Genomic DNA, 21,230 nt, shown 5'->3' on the forward strand with positions numbered 1-21,230 from the left:
GGCAGTTCAGTGGCTAAGACTCCATGCTTCCAATGTAGGAGGCACAGGTTCAATCCCTGGTCAGAAAACGAAGATTCTGCATGCTGCATGCCACGGCCGAAAAATAAAAACAAAATTTTGGAGACTTCCCTGGCAGTCTAGTGGTTAAGACTCTGCACTTTCACTACAGGAGGCTTGGGCTCAATCCCTGGTTGGGGAACGAAGGTCCTGCAAGCCACATGGCAAAGCCAAAAAAAAAAAAAAATTTAATTAATAAAATAAAACCTACAAGTTACTCAGAACTGAGTAAACAGGTACACATCAGTGTGAGAGAAGTATTAACTTTTTTAAAAAGGAGAACTTTTAACTTTTGAGTGGTTTCCTTGTTGCTAAAACATTAGTCCAGAAGACAGAATCCCCTTTTGGACAAATATAAAACCACTTTCATTATGAAAATAAAAATTTTCACTTCTTAATTTCACCTTAGTAAACTGCGGTTTTTCTTTGACATTTTTAAATACATAGATTCTACAGAAATCTCAAAATAGCCGATCCTTAAAAAAAAGGAAAAAAAAGTTACCACCTGAACGTTCTTTCTGGTTAAAACCCCAAGTTGATTTTGTCCAACCCCAAACCAACCATGAACACTGCCGTATTAACACCTGCAAACACCATACAGAGTCACATGCAGTCAGGAGGATGTCTAGAAACGGAACATGCGTTTTGCTTAGGCTGGTGCTCAGCCAGGACGAGCGGCCAGCTGGCCGCCTGCCCCATCAGCCCCCTCACAGCTGGGGTGCGTGTGGACTTCCTGTTTTGTTCAACTCACTGGCACCACTTCCTTCCAACCCTCAGATCCCACTTACCATTCACTCCAGTAAAGAAGGGCAATAGGATAAAGCTTGGCAAGAACCATTTCATCCATTTCTGCCCTCCTAGACGGTCTGTCCCCATATTAGTACTCTAAAGACATCCGTCTGTTTTAAAAATTCAGTCCTATTTTAAAAAAATACTTCCAGGGAAGGGGATTTCCTCAGTGATTTAAAATTTTTTCATAACAAATAATCATAGTGTTATTTTTAATAATATCATGGTAAGAGAGATGCGTTACAGAGCGTATCAAGATCTCTTTTGAGGAAGCATGACTCCTTTTAAAATTGACTTGAGGAAGAACTTGAGAAAGTCAGACTCTTGAATAGTCTGACAAGCTTTTCTACAAGTTTACTCATAATATTTTTCAGAGGAACAAATAACTAAGTGGAGTTGTTTTCTGTTTTTTTTTGGGGGGGGGGGGAAGGGGGGAGGTTGGATTTCCTAATCCAAACTGAAAAATGGTGAAATGAGGTTTCAAGCATCCTTCTTCAGAGATGCTCTAAGAACAGCCATCCTGCTTGTTTTCATGTGACAACTGTAAAGTCAAAGGAAGATGCACATTTCACTTTTTAAAATAGCTTTATTGAGATATAGTTGATATACAAGAAAATTGAACGAACACATACAACTTTATGAGTTTGGAGATATGCATGCACATGCAAATATGAATTCACAACCGCCCAGTGGAAACTGTTTTCCTCCAAAGGTAAACAAAGCAATGAAAAAAAAAAAATTTAAGAAGCTTTGCCATCTTTTAATCAATCACTTAAGTGCAAAGAAATAAAGTGAAAGCTACGGGCCTAAATTAAAAGTCAATGACTAGGAGTCCCTCCTTTTCATTTCTTCTGATTTAAAGAAAAGGGGCCATTGTCTGGAAGTAAACAAGAGGTATGATACACACTTAATTGGACATTGTGTCTAGTATATAACATGGGAAGCAGAAAATTTATCAAACTAATATGACACTGAGTCATTAAAACCACAAGTTCCTTTATTTATCAGTGATGTCAGGATTCAAAGTTTTCCAGTTAAAATCGACTTTCTCTTGAAAAGGAGAAATACACTGAAGGGAAAGACAAGGAACTTAAGAGTGACACCGTGATGCCCAACAGCAAGAATAAAGGTCGTGACCACCACAAAAGTGTAAAGCAATCATCCTCCTATCAAAAAAAAGCAGGGACAAAGCCCGCAGCAGTGACCGTGGGAAAGTCGGCCACAGGGAAAGGGGGGTAGCTCAAAAGACCCAGTTCCTAAGGCCAAGCAGAGGAGATCGATCTGTAGGACCATCAATAGAGGTGAAAGTGGAGAAAGCTAAGGAGGGCAGGAGTGGAACAAATGCGTGCATGTGAAAATACACCCGCACAGGCACTGGACAGCAGGCCCCAGATCAAAATTCAACTGCATTGTTAAAAAAAAAAAAGAAGGCTTGAGATCAAAACTTTAAGCCGGAAGCCTAGTCACGTCACCTCTAGACGCTCCCTTCCTTGTCCATCACCTTGGCTTTCTCTCTAAGCCTACTGAGCAGAAGAAGGTCAGGAACTAGAAATGTACGCTTGCCTCTCTTGGCTTAAATTTCCGCGCAGATCGGAAGAGGGCGCGTGTGGGCTCAGCTGAGATCACACCGGGAAGAGCTTGTTGAAGCAGGGGTGACAGTAGGTCTTGTCATTCTGCTCCTTGAAGACCCCCTTGGACAGCTGCGTCAGGCAGAAGGCGCACGTGAAGTGCTCGGGGTGGAACCTGTAGCCCATGGCGCTGATGCAGCGGCCCGTGATGGGCTGTCCGCACCCGTGGCAGAGGGTTCCCCGGCGCCGATGGTAGTGCAGCTCACAGAAGGGGCGCCCGTCCAGTTCGAAGAAGGAGCCCGTAGAGAAACCGCTAAAGCAGTCCTGGGAGGTGGGGGGAAGAGAAAGACAAGGGGTGCGGATGTCAAGAAGTATCAGCAAGATTTCAGCCTGGAAATCCCTGCCGGTTTCCCACCAGTGGACACTCAGAGGTTAGAATATCGCCCCTCTGCAAACCAGACGAGCAAATGCCCACATGGATGTGGTGGTGTTTCGTGTTTCTTTTTTGAAAGAAACTTTTGATTTTGTATTGGAGCACAGCCAATGAACAGGATGGTGATGGTGTCAGGTAGACAGCAAAGCAACTCAACCACACATAAACATGTATCCATTTCTCCCAAACTCCCCTCTCATCCAGGCTGCCACATAACCCTGAGCAGAGTTCCCCGTGCGATACGGTAGGTCCTTGTCGGTTATCCATTTTCAGCATAGCAGGGTGTACATATCCATCCCAGACTCCCTAACTTTCCCTCCTGCTCACCCTCCCCACCTCCTCGGCAAGCTAAATTCACTCTCTGTGAGTTTGTTTCTGCTTTGTAAATAAATTCATTTCTTCTGTTGTTGTTCAGTTGCTAAGTTGTGTCCGACTCTTTGTGACCCCATGGACGGCAGCCTGTTTCTCTTTAGACTCCGCACGGAAGGATGGCATACTGTACTTCTTCTCTGCCTGACTTCACTCAGTAAGACAATCTCTAGGCCCACCCATGTGGCTGCAAATGGCATTATTTCATTCCTTCTCACTGCCGAGAAACACTTGTATTTCTTTTAAGAAGCCCCTGTCAAACTCTCGCCCTGAGCTGTGAACCCGCTTACCAGCTGCACCCCAGAAAGGAGAGCCCTGCCTCTCCCGAAATGCAGAAGATAAGGGAGTGTGCCCACCCTGCACACGAAGCACTCTGGATGCCAGACGGTGCCCATGGCCGAAAGGTAGTTTTCCAGCACTGGCCGGTTGCAGCCGCCACACCGGGGTGCGAACATGCCCAGGAAGTCCTTCCGGCAGTACGGCTTCTTGTCCTTCTCGTGAAAGCCTGGAGAGAGGGAAAGCAAGGGTTTACTCTTGCGGTTTGAGACCTTAAACCAAGTTAGAGACGGAGGAGCGGGCAATGACCTAAACTCTCCCACGTTCAGAATGTGCTAACAGACACCTACGTCAAAGGGCTGTTAGCAGAAACCCACGGGACAGTGCAGCGATTTCTGAACTGGGCCTGGTTCATGTTTGCTGTTTGTTCTGTCGCCAGATGGTGTCCGAGACTTTGCAATTCCATGAGCTGTAGCCCACCAGGCTCCTCTGTCCATGGGATTTTCCAGGCGAGAATACTGGAATGGGCTGCCATTTCCTTCTCCAGGGGATCTTCCTGACCCAGGGATCAAACCCACGTCTCCTCTTTACCACTAAGCCACCAAGGAAGCCTGCCTGATTCGGGCAAGCATTTAATAAGCGTTAAGGTCTATACTTCCTCAGCGCCTCTGCACTAAGTATTCCATCGGCCTCTGCATTCCCAGACCTTGATATGGCGAGCCCCGCCTCGTGTTTCAGAAATCAACTCAAAGGTCCTCGAATCAGAGAGAACCTCTGCAGCCTGTGTCTATCTCTTCATCTTTTTTTCATTGCCTTTTCTCTCTCACCGGAATGATTGCTCTGAAAGAAACTAGGTATTTTTGGTCTGGTCACTTTATAATCCCCAGAATCTAAAACAGTATCTGGGGGGGGGGGGGGGGGAGGGAGGGGAAGTGCCTAATATTTAAAAAGAAAGCAATATTAAATAATAATTTCCAAATTGATGCAAAATCCAAATGTAATAATTCAAACCATACAAACACGTGAATTAGAAATGGTTGGGGGCTTCCTTGGTGGCTCAGTGTAAAGACTGCACCTGCCAAGGCAGGAGACACGGTTAGAGCCCTGGTCTGGGAAGATCCCACGTGTCATGAAGCAAATAAGCCCGGACGCCACAACTGTTGAGCCTGTGCCCCAGAGCCTGGGGCTGCGGCTACTGGAGCCTCAGCGCCCTCCAGCCGGTCTCCCCGACAGGAGAAGCCGCTGCAGGGAGAAGCCCAGGCCCCGCGGTTAGGGAGGCGCCCGCCTGCCGAAGCCGGAGAGACACCCTCACAGTGAGAAGGCCCAGCACAGCCCTAAGGAAACAAAGAAGGCGGTTTTTTAATGGATGGGTTCCTCTTTAACTGGGGAATAGAAAACTGTGATAAAATTGGCTCACATTTCAAAAGGAAGCTAAAGATTAATAAATTTAGCTACATTAAAAATATATAGGAATGACTTACCAAAAAAGATCATTAGCAAAGACAAAGACAAAGAGAAAGTGAGGAAAATATTTGCTAATCATGTATCAGAAAAATATAACTAAATCAAGGAGTTCCAAACTGGATATATGATTTCAATTATTGTTTTATAAAATGTAAAAAAAAATAGAAAAATCAATCTCTAAACTTTTAATCTTTAGCAAATTAACCATACATCAAATTGATAACACGACTAAAGAAGGCAATAGTTCATTCAAAGGCTTTAAAACACAGTTTTTTGACTGTATAATTTATTTATACATATGCTGTATTCTAAAAAGAGCTACAAAAATCTTTTAAACTTTTTTCAATAAGGTTATAAAAGCATTTATTCATGGTAAAACCATTTATTCACAGTAAAACATTTTTTCAGTTTTCCTATATGAGATGTATTTCAAGATAACTAAATAGTTAATGATGAAGTGGTACTGTTTATATAATCCCATCTAATAAACGCTGACAGAGTGATGGAAAAGTCACCATTTTACAACTAAGATCACTGGTGATAGGCAATGATCATCAACAGGGAGCTTGAAAATGGAGGGGTGAGGCTGACACTGCTTGCAACCAGTGGTCAATCTTAGCATCAGTAAAAGTAGGTCAGGCTTCCCTGGCGGCTCAGACGGTAAAGAATCCGCCTGCAATAAAGGAAACCTGGGTTCGATCCCTGGGTCGGGAAGATCCCCAGGAGAAGGGAATAACAACCCACTTCAGTATTCTTGCCTGGAGAATTCCATGGTCAGAGGAGCTTAGCGGGCTACAGTCCATGGGGTCATAAAGAGTCAGACAGGACTGAGCAAGCAACACTTTCATTTTTCAAAAGTAGGTCAACCAGTCATTACATACCTCTAGACATGACTCAACAACAAGTACATAGCAGCCAGTATCTATGACCTATTCTCCCCTAAATACTAAACTTAAACTGAATCAGGTCTCTAGGTCTAAATTAACAACTTACAGAAAATATAGGAGAAGGCGGGGTAAGATGAAGATAAAGCAAATAATGTAAACTTCATCATGAGGCAGCAGCCAGTCAAATCAAGAATATGGGACATTTTACAGGACATAGGTTTCAGTTTCTTAATGAATCAATGCTACAAAAAAGTGAGGAAGAGAGGATTGTTACAGAGTTCAAAAATTTTGAGGGATAAAGCAGTCAAAGGCAGTACCTAAAGGATCTTGCTTGAATCCTGATTCAAACAAAGCAACTGAATAACACCATCTAGAAACTTTAGAAATTGGGATGTGGGTTTTAAATGAAAATAAGGAACTGTTAACTTTGTGAAGTACGAAGGGTGTTTATCAGTTGGAGATGACGTGTGCTGAAGTATTTAATGGTGAGATGATATGATTTTTTAGGATTTGCTTTTAAATTATTCCCTCAAAAGAAAAGGCTAGGTGGTTTAGTAGTGGTTAGAGGAAATTTCTTTGGCAAAATGTTGGTATTTATTGAAATTTCCATAATAAAAAGCTTAAAAATAGATGTACTGAGGTATAAGTGCTTTCGTTTTAATACTTGAAATGTTCACTGTGAGGTGCAGATTAGAAAACCCCTGGCTCGTAAAGATCCTGTGTCCAGATGATGCGAGATAAGAAACCCATGGTGACTGCTTTTAAAAATCTTTGAAATAAGTCTGCTTCACAAATAGACAACTAGCCCAAGAAGAAATACTTTTAGGGGTACTGTGTTCACCATGATGGTTAAGGGTGAAACATAAAAGAAACTATTGAAGTTTCAAGTTTTGCTAATTAGTAGTTTAATTTCTAATTAGCTAAGTAGTAAAAACAGTGTTAAATAAATATATACTCAATGCTGCAAAGCATATGGAGGTATTCACATATTTTTATATTCCTAGTGACAAAGATAAATGTTACTATTCTGTTATTCTTTTAGAAAGTCATTTGATAATGTGTATCAATACTCTTAAAATATATAAATATCTCAATCCTAGAAATTAATCTACATAAATAAATAGAAGAAAATTCTATGTTTAAAGATAGTCATTACAGCTCTACTCAGACAACAGAAGCAATCTAAATATACTGTTACAAATACATTTAGTTGTTTTCAGTATTTGGAACTATCAATAATGCTTTAGTAAACATCTTCAGGCATATAATCTTTTAAAATTTGTCTACATGAAGCCCTGATGGAATAACTGATATTATTAAAATTATTATAAAACTATTAAACAACATGGTAAAATGCTTAAGTGGAAAAAAAGGAATTTCAGGTATACTGTAACTTTTATGTATACATAAATATTAATAAATGTAGAAAAATATTGGTAGGACAAATTTTTTGTTGTACTAGGTTAAGAATAGATTAAAAATAAAATTTTATGCAAGGTCTTATTGTCTTCATATTTAAAAAAAAAGAAAAATATAATAAACTGATTCATCCTCAAGCACTTACTCGTGTGATATATTCCCTCTGCTTCAAAAATCATTTCCTAAGACACCCAGATGGTTTGGTTCTTACCCTAACTCAGTGGTCTGCTTAAGGGAACAGCTAGACCACTTTATTTCAAGTAGAACCCTGTTCCTCTCCCTCACCCCTTCTCCTAAGGTACAGAGAAGTTAATCAGTCTGTTGGCTAGTTTACTATAGACAGATTATATAAACTATAGACAGACTATATAAACTATAGTTTACTAAAGACAGATTACTATCTGTCTTTCTCACTAGAACATATATACCAAGCACGCAGGGACTTTGTCTTCTGTTACTGTCTCCCTAGTTCCTAGAATAGCACCTGATACATTCACAGAAGCTGCTCAAAAAAGATGCATCGAATCAGCAGACCTGTGAACAATACTACAACGACAAGGTTGAGACCATCGGCTTCAGAAGATGGTCACCCCGCATCAAGATTAACTAGAACATGTATAAACAGGTAAACTTTTCCAGAAGAAACTCTCCTTAGCATTTACAAGGAGATTCCACCTAAAACAAAGAGGACCAGTAGCAATCCCATTTTTGCAGCACCTACTGTTTTACTGGTTCCAACTGAGGGTTCTCCCTGCAGGACTAAATCGAAATTAGATTCTTCATAGCAACCCTCCCATTTTACAAGGGAGAAAAGGGAAGCTCAGCGAAATTACAAATAACCAACTAGGCGGTGGAGGAACTGATTCAAATCTAGGCCTAACTTCAGAGTCTAACTTGGATGTCACGTCCCTGACCTTAAACGCATTGTCACCTTGATCTCTCCGTGGGAGCTGCAAGTATCAGTTGAGCTCAAATATCATAACCCAATAAGTCAGTAAATAGGAGAGCTCTCTAACAGCGCCCCACTCAAACAGCATGTGAGCAAAACACAGGAAACATTATTTCTATAAACACACTTTGACAGTAGCAACCAGATCCAAAAAAGGCAACAGGAGGAGCCGGGGGCTCAAGCCCAAATCGTGCAGTTGCAGTGGCCCATAACCTCGGGTCATCTTGTGACATGCCTTGCCTTGTTCAACTACGCTTTCTTCTAAAAGCAGACGATTTGATAGATTTCTGAGGCCTCTAGATCTAAGAATGTAAACCAGTAATTTTTTAAGCTGTCCTGTGTCCTTCTTTTCTGCCTCTGAGACAAAGAAGAGCTCAGTTATTCTCTTTGTCAAAGAACGTCTAGAGTCTGCTCAAGGACAACTGAAAGCAGGCATGCTAAGTCACTCTGGTCTTGCCCGACTCTCTGCGACCCTTTGGACTGTAGTCCACCAGGTTCCTCTGTCCGTGGGGTTTTCCAGGCAAGAATACTGGAGTGGGGTGCCATTTCCTCCTCCAGGAGATCCTCCCGACCCAGGGATCAAACCCGCGTTTCCTATGTCACCTGCATTGCAGACCGATTCTTCCCCTGCTGAGCCATCAGGGGAAGCCAAGCAAACCAACACCCACAACCATCTTTCTTGCTTCCGCGGCACACGCCTATAGCACACATCTGTCACCTGGGGAATGGGTCAACACACTCACTGACTGCGTGGCCCCACCCCACCCACTGCTTCTGATTCAGGAGGTCGGGGTTGGGGCTCGAAACTCTGCATTCTTGACAAGGCCCCAAGCTGACGCTGGTGTCTCATAAAACAAACAGGGTAGGACTGAGCTTGCCTAGAAGTAGGTGTCACTTGAGAAAATGGTGAGACAAGCCGACTGCCCTAGGAATGACCCTCGTCTAGGCATTTACAGGGTAGCTGGTCTCAAGCATGACACAACGGGAAAGTAACAGCCTCTGTCTCAGCTCAGGTGAGCCCCGGGAGAGGACTCGAAAGCAATCAGCCCAACTTGCTGTGATACCCCTGCAGTGAGTAATCCAACAAATTGAGAAAGTTTCTGCACTTAACTTTCCTGGAGGCTCTCTCCGGGGCCAATTACTCTGGAGGACGGATAAGAAACACTAACAATTTGCAAAAGTACCTTCGAGAGAAGAAGGGTGTTTGTACTCTGGTGAGGCTCGTAGCCCCCCGGGAAATTAGGGGGCACCTGCGTGGCCTGGATAATGAACAATTAAAGAGAAAGACACGGGCACTGGGGACCCGGCCCCTGTGGGAGGATGCTAAGGGCTGGTGTGCTTAGCAACGTGAGCCTTAGAGAGGAACCCTCTGAACTGAAACAAAGATGCAGATGAATTTAATTTCCCAGGAGGCTCAGCAGTCGCCCAGTCATTACAGAAACTTCATGTGAGACTATGTGACTTGGGGCCAGGCAGGATGCCACCTAATTAATGGACTAACCATATGGCAAGAGGCGCATTTACAGAAAACAATGGGTGAAAGCAAACATACAACCCAAGAGGAGCTTCTGCTTAGCAAAGGGCCTTTTCTGTCACTTATCTCAGTAAATACACTTTAAGTGTGGCTTCATATTGATTATATAAAGTCATAACTGACCAAATTAGCCTTGTCTAGTTAGAAGGGGCCCGAGCCATAGACAGTATGAACTAGCTACCTTCATGGCACTTCCTGGTTATCCTATGGATAGGGTATTTTTCTTTTGTATCTAACTTATGTCTCTTCTTGAAATATGTGTGCATTGTTGTCTGCTCTCAGGCACCTTCCACGTCGTAATTATCCACGGGCAGTATTCGCTTGCTGACTCTTTTACCCAACAAACCCTCACACTTCTATGGCAACCAGTGCAATATAAATTGACCATGACTTAGATTAAATCTCAATGAAAAATGCTGTTTAACTAAAGTGCAATCTAAAAATGAAAGACCTAATGGTTTGTGAAAAGCACTGAACAAGCTTCAGTGAGCAAGCAAATGACTACAAAGCACTTTGCTAGCGGACTTTATCAGTGCTACTCTACCCAGGTCTGTCTTCAAATAAACTGCACCATGTTTGTGCCAAGAAAGTAAAGAGACCCAACAGCAGAAGAGGGATTCAGTCTCCATCAAGGGGCAGTTACAATGGTGCAGAAAAAAACATGGAACTTGCAGACATGAGACCTGAGTCTAATTCCAGTTCTTTGATTTTCTAGCTGCATGACTTAAAAAAGAAAATGACTTTACCTCCCTGATGCTCAGTGCTTCCATCTAATACTTGGTAAAATTATTCTCCCAAAGTTGTGGTGGGGATTAAATGAATAATAGTTAGCAATATACATATGGTTTCCCAGGTGGCACTAGTGGTAAAGTAGCCGCCTGCCAATGCAAGAGGCGTAAGAGATGTGGGTTTGATCCCTGGGTCGGGTTCCATCCCTAGAGGAGGGCAGGGCAACCCACTTCAGTGTTCTTGCCTGGAGAATTCCATGAACAGAGGAGCCTGGAAGGCTGGAGTCCATGGCATCACAGAGAGTTGGACCCAACTGAAGCAACTTAGCACACATACATGTTCACCTGCCTGATATTTAAGACCTGACCTCCAGGAGAACTAGCATAACATGGGGCTTATCTTCATACCCTCTTGAAACATCACTATCACAATAGGTAAAGAATTATTTAAAACAGAAAGATTCATGGGAAAAAAGAGAAAAGGGAAGACCATATCACAGGTGAAATATCAAAATCGTCTAAAATTTAAATTAGCTGTTAGAGTGGCATCTAGCTTGGCAGAAACAAAACAAAATAAACAAACAACAACAGCAAAAACCTGAAAGCTGGATAATGAAAGAGGGAGACGCTGGTAAAACTGAAGCCATCCTGGGGCTTCCTGGTGGTCCAGTGGTGAACACTCTGCGCTCCCACTGCAGGGGGGATGGGTCTGATCCTTGGTCAGGGAACGAAGATCCCACATTCCGCATGCTGAGTAGCATGGCCAAAAACACCCTCAACCATCCTGAGCTCCGAAACATCAAAGGGGCTCAGGCTCAGCTTATTTTAAATTCATAAAATAGTCTTCAAGGCCAGAAGCAGGATTGGTTGAAAGTCTGAAGAACTGTCAGAAAATCAGATTCCCCATCCGAACCGTAAGATGCAATGCTTATTTCTGTAAATTTCAAGTCAGAGGGTCTCAGTGTTCAGGGATACTGGACATTTATTATGAGAAAAGAAGTCAAGCTTTCTACTAAAAGTATTAGTCACTCAGCCCTGTCCAACCCTTTGCAACTCTACGGACTATAGCCCGACAGGCTTCTCTGTCCATGGATTCTCTTGGCAAGAGCACTGGAGTGGGTGGCCGTTCCCTTCTGCAGGGGATCTTCGGGAACCCAGGGACCAAACCCAGGTCTCCTCATTGCAGGCGGAGCCACAGGGCAGCTCAGAGACATTACTGTCTGAGCCACCGAGGACGCCTGATGGAGTGGAAGTTCTACGTTTTTTAGTAGAAAATGGGAATTAAATAAAAGTTGGCATACTGAATGGTAAAAAACCCATCCCCTAATCCCTTTTACTAATTTTTGTAAAGCTGACAGAGAGTACAACTCTTTGGTAAGATTTATTCAAGGCAGAAGACCTAAAATATTAACATTCGAGGGTCCTGCTGCACCCTCCCTGAGTACCAGTCCACCAGTCAGCGTGTTCTGCCTCACCCGCAGAGCTTCCGGTTAGCATTAAAGTGTCTCTTTCATTCTTAAATAAAGAATGGGCAAGCCAAGGCCAGCAGCACTTGGCAAAGACCGATGCAACAGGATAGAGGGCATCCAGATGTGATAGATGTCAAAGTTCAAAGTGGGCGGCAAGACGTCCCTCAAAGTAGACAGTTACCTAGCTGCACAAATCTGCACAAAGCTTGGAGTCTTCACTTACACTGAGGATATAAAACAGGTAAAGAGAAAGCATCTTTTTCCTGATGATGGGAAAGACTGAGGGCAAGAGGAGAAGGGGAGATGGAGGATGAGATGGCTGGAGGGCATCACCAACCCGGATGGACATGAGTCTGAGCAAATTCCGGGAGATGGTGAAGGACTGCGAGGCCTGGCATGCTGCGGTCCATGGGGCCCCAGAGAGTGGACAAGACTGAGCGACTGAAGAGCAGCAAAGAGAAAGGGAAGCTGAGACAGGGGTTTCTCAGAAAGCTGTGTTGTGTGTGCCCCACCATCGCCGAGAGGCGTGAGGTGCGGTCCCGGGGAACCTCAAGTCAAGACGGGCTACAATGGAACCACTCCGAGAGCTGGGTATGGGTGCCTGCCAGGCGTGGGGTACAGTTGGTGCTATCTGACTCATCCCCGGAAAACACCCACAGCCGAGAGTCTGCTTAAAGGGCCTACGGCCGCTGAGTGGAGCGAGGCACCTGAAATTAAGTGCAGTCATTCGAGCCAGCTTCCCTGGTGGCTCAGACAGTAAAGCATCTCCCTGCAACGCAGGAGACCCGGGTTCAATCCCTGGGTCGGGCAGATCCCCTGGAGAAGGAGATGGCAACCCACTCCGGTATTCTTGCCTGGAAAATCTCAAGGACAGAGGAGCCTGGTGGGCCACAGCCCATAGGGTCGCAAAAGAGTCGGACACGACTTAAAGACTAAACAACAACAACAAGAAAGTCGGAGTTAAATATATGCCAGGCCCAGAGAGGCCAAAGCAAATGAGACAACTTAGAACTTTTCTGCCCTCCAGGCTAAACCTGTCCACCCCTGATTCAACCCTGGAGGGGTCAGCTGTGGATATTAGCAATGGGTGTGAGAATAAAAGCAGGAAAGGACCAATGACCGGCCATAGCCCGCTTCCCCGGCCTCCTGCAGCTTAAAGGACCCACCAGGGGAGAGGGTAGCTGTCACTTTAAATACATTGGAGGCTTTAGTTATCACACAGAATGAATTACCTAAGGACTTGGATTTGTGTTTTGTGTCTTAAATTGATTTTCTATTTAGAGTAGTTCATTAAGAATAACCAAGAAAGACATAAGACTGCCTCAAATTTTTATTTAGAAGAAAACTTGCCCCATGAATTAATTCTAAAAGGACAGGAAAAGAAAAAGAAGCGTTCTGCTTTCATAAATGAGTCATATTGGTTCAAAACAAACATAAAAAGAAGAAGTCAGAAAAAAAAAATCAAGACAACGCAGAAAACAGAAGGGAGCAAAAAGCTTGCAACAAGGGCGAAACAGGTCACGTAGAAAGTGTCAGGAAGAAGAACAAAATCTTGAATAAAAGAAACTTTCAGCCATGGAGGCTGGAAGACAGTGGCGCAATGTCTTCAGAGTGATAAGGGAAGTAACTTCTACCTAGAATTCCACGTCCAGGACACTTCAGGGAGACAAGATATTTTCAGATGCTCAAGGTTTCAAAGCTTTTACCAGAAGCTACTGGAGGCTGTGCTCCACCAAAATAAAAGCAGTAATACATATTCAAAGACGGAGGGAAGGATTTAGCACAGGGGATTCCCGAGATAAAGTATTGTTTCTTAGCAGGCAGGCTGGAGCAGAAGGATGAAAGTCTCCTGGACAGATGTCTCCAAGAAAAAAAACAAAACAAAACGAATGGAACTGACATATTACCAGAAGTGGATGGCCATTTTGAGAAGGATTTTGCAGCTCTGTCAGATAAATTAGTGATAATTACAATAAGAATTAAGCGAATGAAAAAGGGATCCAGATGTTAATTTCAGTAAATAACACATGTGTATGAAACGGACACCAAGGCAATGATTGTCATCTTCATTACCAGTCTTCACGTGCCAGGCACCATTGCAAACACTACATTGATACTGTCTCTTAAAATCCTCATAATGACCCTATGCAGTAAACATCATTTTTTCTTACTTTAAAAAAAAAATCTTTTTGGTCGTGCCACATGGTATGTGAGAGCTTAGATTCCCAACAGGGATCGAACCCACACCCCCTGCATTGGAAGCATAGAATCTTAACCACTGGACCAGGAGGGAAGTCTTAAAGTAAGCATTATTATTAGGTCCATTTTACTCATGGAAAGTGAGCTCCAAAGAAGGTTAAATAACTTAAACATCACATGGCTAATAAATACCACAGCCCAGATTTGAACCAGGCAGACGAACCCCCAAATCCACACTGTACTATATCACAGTTTGTTAACATGACTCAACCGTGAGCAATATTTATGTGACTGTCAACACGTACACATCAAATACTCATCTGACTTACATAATTATGACCTAATTATAACTGAGAGAATAGGGGAGGGGAATTATGTTGGGGGTGGGTGGAGGAGTAATAACATTTCTAAATCCTTATCTCTCTTGGTAGAACGTTAACATGTAATGGCTAAAATTGGACAAAAAATCAATATAGCGGAATATACTATTTAATATATGCAAGTAAATAATGTGCTGTGCGGCGCTTCGTGGCCCAGTCGTGTCCGACTCTTTGCGACCCCATGGACTGTAGCCTCGCCGGGCTCCTCTGTCCATGGGATTCTCCAGGCAAGAATACTGGAGTGGGGTGCCATGCCCTCCTCCAGGGGATCTTCCCAATCCAGGGATGGAACCTGCGTCTCCTGCATTGGCAGGCAGGTTCTTTACCACTAGCGCCACCTGGGAAGCTCCACAAGTAAATAATAGAAGAAGCTAAAATACTTAGAGAGGAGAACTGGACTTGGGGGTGGAAAAAGGGAAAGCAAGGGAGTGTTCTTTTTTAATATTGCTCTTGGCGTAGTATTTGCATTTTAAACTATGCATTTGTATGACTTTGATTTAAAATTTTCATTTAAGCAAAAGGTATCCATGTCAGATCAGGTAGGAAGGGATGGCGCTTGGCACCGAAACAGGCACCTGGGTGATCGAGGCAGGAACGAGGACCAGCAGAGATCAGCGAAAAGCCCCACCCGGGCCGTACCTTCTTCACCGAACACCTCTCCACAGTGAGCGCAGAAGAAGTGCTCCGGGTGCCAGGTTTGGTTCATGGCCGTCAGCACTTTCTGGAAAAGCAACGCGGAGCGCGATTAGGAGGCTGCAGGGCTGTAAAACGCGAGGCGGCTCTCGCAGAAGCTGCGCGAAGGCGGGGGCGGGGGCCCACTCACGTCCAGGATGGGGGCGGCGCAGTACGCGCAGCGCGGAGAGAAGAGGTGGTGGTAGTCCTCGGCGCAGTAGGCCAGGCCGCTCCGCTCGAAGAAGGGGCTGGAGCCGATCTCCCCCTTGCAGTGGGCGCAGACGAAGTGCTCGGGATGCCAGGCCTGCCCCAGCGCGTGGATCACCTGCAGGGTGAAGCGAACCTGGCGTGGGGGCCCGGCACCCGGGGGCCCGCAGCCTGCGCGACTCTGGGGCGTGCCCTTTCAACAGCATCCGTGGGAACGACACCCCCGCAGTTATGCCGCACTGAGGCCGAGACCTCGGTGCACTCACGCGGCCTGTGGTCCCTGGGTGTGTGTGTGTGTGTGAGTGGCTCGGTCGTGCCCGACTCTGTGACCCCATGGACTGCAGCCCAGCAGGCCCCTCTGTCCCTGGGATTCTCCTGGCAAGCGTACTGGAGTGGGCTGCCATTCCCTTCTCCACCTGTGGTCCATACTTAACGGACAATGGCATGGTGTCCGCTGTCCCGACTTAATAAATGCTCATTCCGCTATACTGCCCCAGAAAATTACAGACACGAAACAGAGCATAGTGGTGACGGACGACACGCTTGGCCTGGAAGGGATCCCGGCAACAGGAGAAGGCCAATGACAGTTTTTATTCCTCTGATCTGGGCACCTCATCTCACACCCTGTGGAAAGTCAGGTCTCAGTGCCCTTTATAATGCCTTGGATGAAGGAAGGTGCCCAAGCAGGAATTTGTGGTCATGCTATGATGCTGGGAGTGGCTGAAAGTCATAATCAGTCACTTTGCACTGGGAAGATTTGAACCGAGGGAGCAGAGGGAAAGTTATTCTCCATAAGGCAGTAGAGGAAAACGGTTACGAGCTCAAACTCTCAAGCCAGAATCTCCTGGATTTGGATCTTACATCGACCTCTTGCTAGACCTTGGCCATGTCAGTTAATAACCCTGGGCCCTCAGTTTCCTCACTTTACAAAGAGCTTGTGACCATTGAAGGGCTGTGTGTCTGCGTGTGTACGCTCAGTCGCTCAGTCATGTCTGACTCTCTGCGACCCCATGGACTGTAGCCTACCAGGTTCCTCTGTTCATGGGGATTCTCCAGGCAAGAATACTGGAGTGGGTTGCCTTGCCCGTCTCCAGGGGACCTTCCCAATGCAGGACTGAAGGGATAATGCAGCCACTAAATAAAAGAAGACTTGTACGGTGTTTAGTCCACGCCTGGAGCACTGTAAAGGATCGGTATTACTAAACTGTCTTAGATTATGAGAAGAAAGAGCAGTCCTTGGAGGATGGAGACCGACACACAGACACGGAAGGCTGTAGGATCAATGTCTTGGCCCATCCCACCTTTCCAGCGATCGGTTTCTGGCAGGAGGCACAGTGACCCTTGAGCACTGTGGCAATTCCCAGGTTCTGCAAGTCCTGCTCCAAGCCCCCCAGCATGGAGTCCAGGGAGGCCTGGTGATCCTGCTTGTCGGATACGGGTTTCTTGCTGGCATCTGCTTTCACTGTAACCTGTACGAAGAAGAGAACCGTAAAGAGAGTCATCCTCATTAGCATCTTCTGCACTATGTCTTAGTTTTTCCCTGAACTTCCTCCAAGGCGCTGGAAGAATCTAACATTGCAACACCAAAAAAAAAAAAAAAATGCTTTCATCTCCCTTTCATTCTAAGTTCCTCAGGCTGAATGAAATCTGACTAGTCTTCCTGTTTGCAAATCTCTTCTGGCAGTAGGAAGTTGAACCTCGGAAGCTGATACCTTATCTCTTATGATGACTGCAGGTCGGCAATTCATCTTCTTTTTACTCATTTATGTTGCAATGTTTTTTGGGCAGCTGGTTTGTGCCACTCACTGCTCTAGGCTCATGGTGCAGAGCAATTTTCAAGACTAACCAAGTGTCTGCCCTCATGGAATTTATTTTCTCTGAGTAATAGACAGTAAGCAATTAAAGAAATAATAGACAATATGATGTCAGATTAGAGATATGAATCATATATTGAGGCAAAAGAGCGTGGGATGGTGAGGAAGAATTGATTCAGATGAGGGTGATCGGAGAAGGCTAAGAAGCTGGTACTTGAGAAGATATTTGAGTGATGTACTGAGACACAGAAATATCGATAATTGTGAGGAAAGCATTCTAGAGGGAAGGACGGCCCAGAGGAGTGAGACAGTCTGACACATAAAAAGTAAAAAGAGGTCAGTAGGGCTGGAACACAGAGAGTGAGGATGAGTGAGGCAGGAGAAAACAATGGGAAAAGAGGCCATGATCACGCACAGCCCTCAGGATAAAGCTTCGGTTTTACTATTTAATGAAAATAAATAATTGTTATTACTTAATAAAGCTCCAGTTTTATTCTAAAGGTGATGGAAGCATTAGGGCGCTTCAAGCATGAGAGGGAGAGAATCTGATTCACAAGATCCCTGGGGTAGCTGAGTGAGGAATCAGGTGTGGACAAAGCAAGAGTGGAATCAGAGGCGCTTGTTAGGCAGGAGACTTTCAAAACAGCTCGGATCAGAAGTGCCTTGGGTCAGTGATGGTGGAGAAGGAGGTAAGAGGTGGTCAGATAAAACTTGGTGACCGGTTGGATTTATTAAAGAGAAACTCCAGTGCCGCTGTGATAAAACATTCAAAGGGAAAACTTCAAATTACAGAACAGTTGCCCAACTCATCTCTCTCAACTCCCAGTTTCCAGACTACCTCGACTTCTGGGCCAGAGGACTGCAGCGCTTCTCCATGGCCTCCGGCACTGAAGTTGCAGCAACATATGGACACTGCGTCTCCCGTCCACTGCCCTCACTTTACCTTCCCGGTTTCATCTCTGATTACTCAGTAAAAAGCCCCCATTGTTTAAAGCCAGCCAGGCTCCTGGCCGTCTCCCGAAAGTGATCTGTTACCATTTGCCTTCAGGCCTCTGCCTGGGACAACTTCCCACTATCTCACTAATCCAAAATGCTCATTTCCCTTCAAGAAACTTACCATTTGACACATTTCCTTCCTCTCCTATTATATAATGTTAGTTAATGCTCAAGAGATTAGTGTTCTAAAGGCTAACATCAAAAAGGCCTGAAACCAACTGAAAAAAAAAATAAATAAAATAAAAAATAAAAATAACAAGTAAAATACAAAGAGGAAAAAAAAAAAAAAAGGCCTGAAAGTAACTCAGTAAAAACGCAGCAATGTATCTGTGTCTATATATACAATTAAATCTATTTGCTGGTATATTTCAGAATGTTTCTGAGAGGATTATGTGGGAAACAGAAAATATTGAGTACCTCCAGGGGGCAGAACTGGATGGCTGGGAACGCTTCACTGTACACTGTTATACTCTGGATTTTTGTATAGTGTAAAGGTATGGCTAATTCAAAAAATAAACATAAATTTTTAAATGTAAATAAACTAAGACACACGCTAAATCAATTTAAAAACATCACACAATTAAAACTGCTAATGTAGATTTTTTTTTCTAGTATTTTCAGACATGGGCTTCCCTGGTGGCTCAGTGGTAGAGAATCCGCCTGCCGCTGCAGGAGATGCAGGTTCCATTCTGGAGTCGGGAAGATCCCCTGGAGGAGGAAATGGCAACCCACTCCAGTATTCTTGACTGGGAAATCCCAAGGACAAAGGCTCCTGGCGGGCTACAGTCCATGGGGTTGTAAAATAGTTGGCACGATTCAGCAACTAAACAACAGTTTTCAGATATACAATGCAATGAGGAATGCACTCAGCTTTTCTGTAAATATTAAAAAGAAAACTTGCTTCTGATATTTATTCATTGTGTCTCTAATAATATGATTATACATAATATATCAGAAACAGCGTTGGAAAGCCAAAGGTGAGCCACAGAGATAAGATTCCTGCCCTTCAATCACACACAGTTTTATACACTGCCTTGAAATTACTTCATAGTCACTTCATGTGTGCATATCAAACACCCCAACCAATTCAGAATGTTTGGATTCTCTACCTTAAGAATTCTAGCTCAATATTCTGTAATAACCTACATGGGAAAAGATTTGGAAAGGAACACGTGTGCATATATATAGCTGAACCACTTTGCTGTACCCCTGAAGTTATCACACTGTTGATCCACTATGGTGGTGGTGGTGGTTTAGTTGCTCAGTCGTGTCCGACTCTTGCGATCCCGTGGACTGTAGCCCGCCGGGCTCCTCTGTCCATGGGATTCTCCCGGCAAGAATACAGGAGTGGGTTCCCATTTCCTTCTCCAGGGGATCTTCCCGACTCACGGATCAAACCGGGTCTCCCACACTGCAGGTGGGTTCTTTCCCTCTAAGCCACCAGGGAAGCCCAGAGACTAGACCAGGAGGGGTGGATTTTCTCTCAGTAAGAGTTTAGGACTCATCCTTCCTTTCAAAGCCACTCTTGCTCTCCCTTGCTATGCTCCAGCTTGCCGTGGGTCTCCTCCACCTCACTCAGGGAGGTCTCTTTAACAGCCCTTCCACACTTCATCCAGTTTTAGTGGCAAACAGTCTATCTTTTAGTCTAATAAATGTCACCTAGCCTTATGTCTCATTTTATCAAGCACACTCCAAGGCCCTTGAGATCAGCACCTGCATTGCAGAGTCTTTTATGTCCAGATAAGACATCTAAAAAAAAAAAAAAAACCAACACAAATGCACTCATATACAAAACAGAAATAGATCCATAGACTAAAAAAAAAAAAAAAAGTATGGTTACCAAGGGGGTAAAAGGCCTCCCAGGTGCCGCTGAGGACAAAGAACCACCTGCCAATGCAGGAAATGTAAGAGGTGAGCGTTCATCCCTGGGTCGGGAAGATCCCTGGAGGAGGAAATGACAACCACTCCGGTATTCTGCCTGGAGAATCCCGTGGACAGAGGGGGCTGGCGGGCCACAGTCCATGGGGTCGCAGAGAGTCGGACCCGACGGGAGCGGCTCAGCACACATGGGGGTAAAGGGTGGGAGGGATAAATCGGGAGTTTGGGATCACCATGGGCACATTACTGTATATGAAACAGACCACCAGCAAGGACCCGCTGCCGTGCACCGCAGGGAACCGTGCTCAATATCTCGTAATAACCTCTAACAGAAAAAGTCAGATAGAGATGTAGATGGGGATACAGAACTGAATGGTTCTGCTGAACACCGGAAACAGATACAACACGCTGTAAATCAGCGGTACTTCATTGGGCTCGTCCACTGAGTTAAACTGAGCCCGGCAGAATCAGAAAGGACTTCGGAGGGTTTCTAAGGTGGGAGGGCAGGGCGGAGGTCCACAGAGACGAGCCCTGCGGGCTGGGTCACAGAGTGTGCTCACCTGACCCTGCATTTCACACAGACGGGCCATCAGCTCGTCCAGCTGTGCGGCGGCTGAGGTTTTAGAAGCTGGTGCCGATGCCTTCGGCTCTTGAATCTCACTGTAAGGAGGAAAGAAAAAAAGCATACCAACACATCAAAACTCAAATAAGCGTTAGACCGTGCATAAAATACCAGAAAATGCAGTTTGAACTATTAATCCTTTGCATGCATGCTAAGTCGCTTCACTCATCTCCGACTCTTTGAGACCCCATGGACTGTAGCCCACCAGGCTCCTCTGTCCTTGGGATTCTCCAGGTGAGAATACTGGAGTGGGTTGCCATGCCTTTCTCCAGGGGACCTTCCCGACCCAAGGATTGAACCGGCATCTCTTAAGTCTCCTGCATTGGCAGGTGGGTTCTTTTCCCACTGTGCCACCTGGTTAGACCTACTAACCCTTTAGATTTGACTAAAACTAGACCAATTCAGCAATTTTACTTCCGAGACTCTATCTTACAGAGAAATTGGACATATCTATAAAGATATAGGCACAAAGACAATCCTTGAAACACAAAAGCGGTATAGGTTTATGAGCAAATTAAAT

At 44.7% G+C, this 21,230-nt stretch overlaps 1 protein-coding gene across 2 annotated transcripts in view; it reads right to left on the reverse strand.

Moving 5' to 3' along the window:
• Positions 1-1,412: 1,412 nt before the first annotated feature.
• Positions 1,413-21,230, reverse strand: part of LPXN (leupaxin) — a 38,274-nt gene continuing 18,456 nt past the window's right edge. For both annotated transcript variants that reach the window (XM_061154123.1, XM_061154133.1), the window contains 6 exons: positions 20,649-20,748; positions 16,702-16,869; positions 15,345-15,518; positions 15,161-15,242; positions 3,573-3,721; positions 1,413-2,738 (listed from right to left, as the gene is read on the reverse strand). In XM_061154123.1, coding sequence (XP_061010106.1) covers positions 2,469-2,738; positions 3,573-3,721; positions 15,161-15,242; positions 15,345-15,518; positions 16,702-16,869; positions 20,649-20,748 — 943 coding nt within the window. In that variant the 3' untranslated portion in view covers positions 1,413-2,468. The remainder of the gene's footprint in view (positions 2,739-3,572; positions 3,722-15,160; positions 15,243-15,344; positions 15,519-16,701; positions 16,870-20,648; positions 20,749-21,230) is intronic.

This window comes from Dama dama, chromosome 1 (assembly GCF_033118175.1).
Source record: "Dama dama isolate Ldn47 chromosome 1, ASM3311817v1, whole genome shotgun sequence".
In the NCBI taxonomy this organism is placed as follows: Eukaryota; Metazoa; Chordata; class Mammalia; order Artiodactyla; family Cervidae; genus Dama; species Dama dama.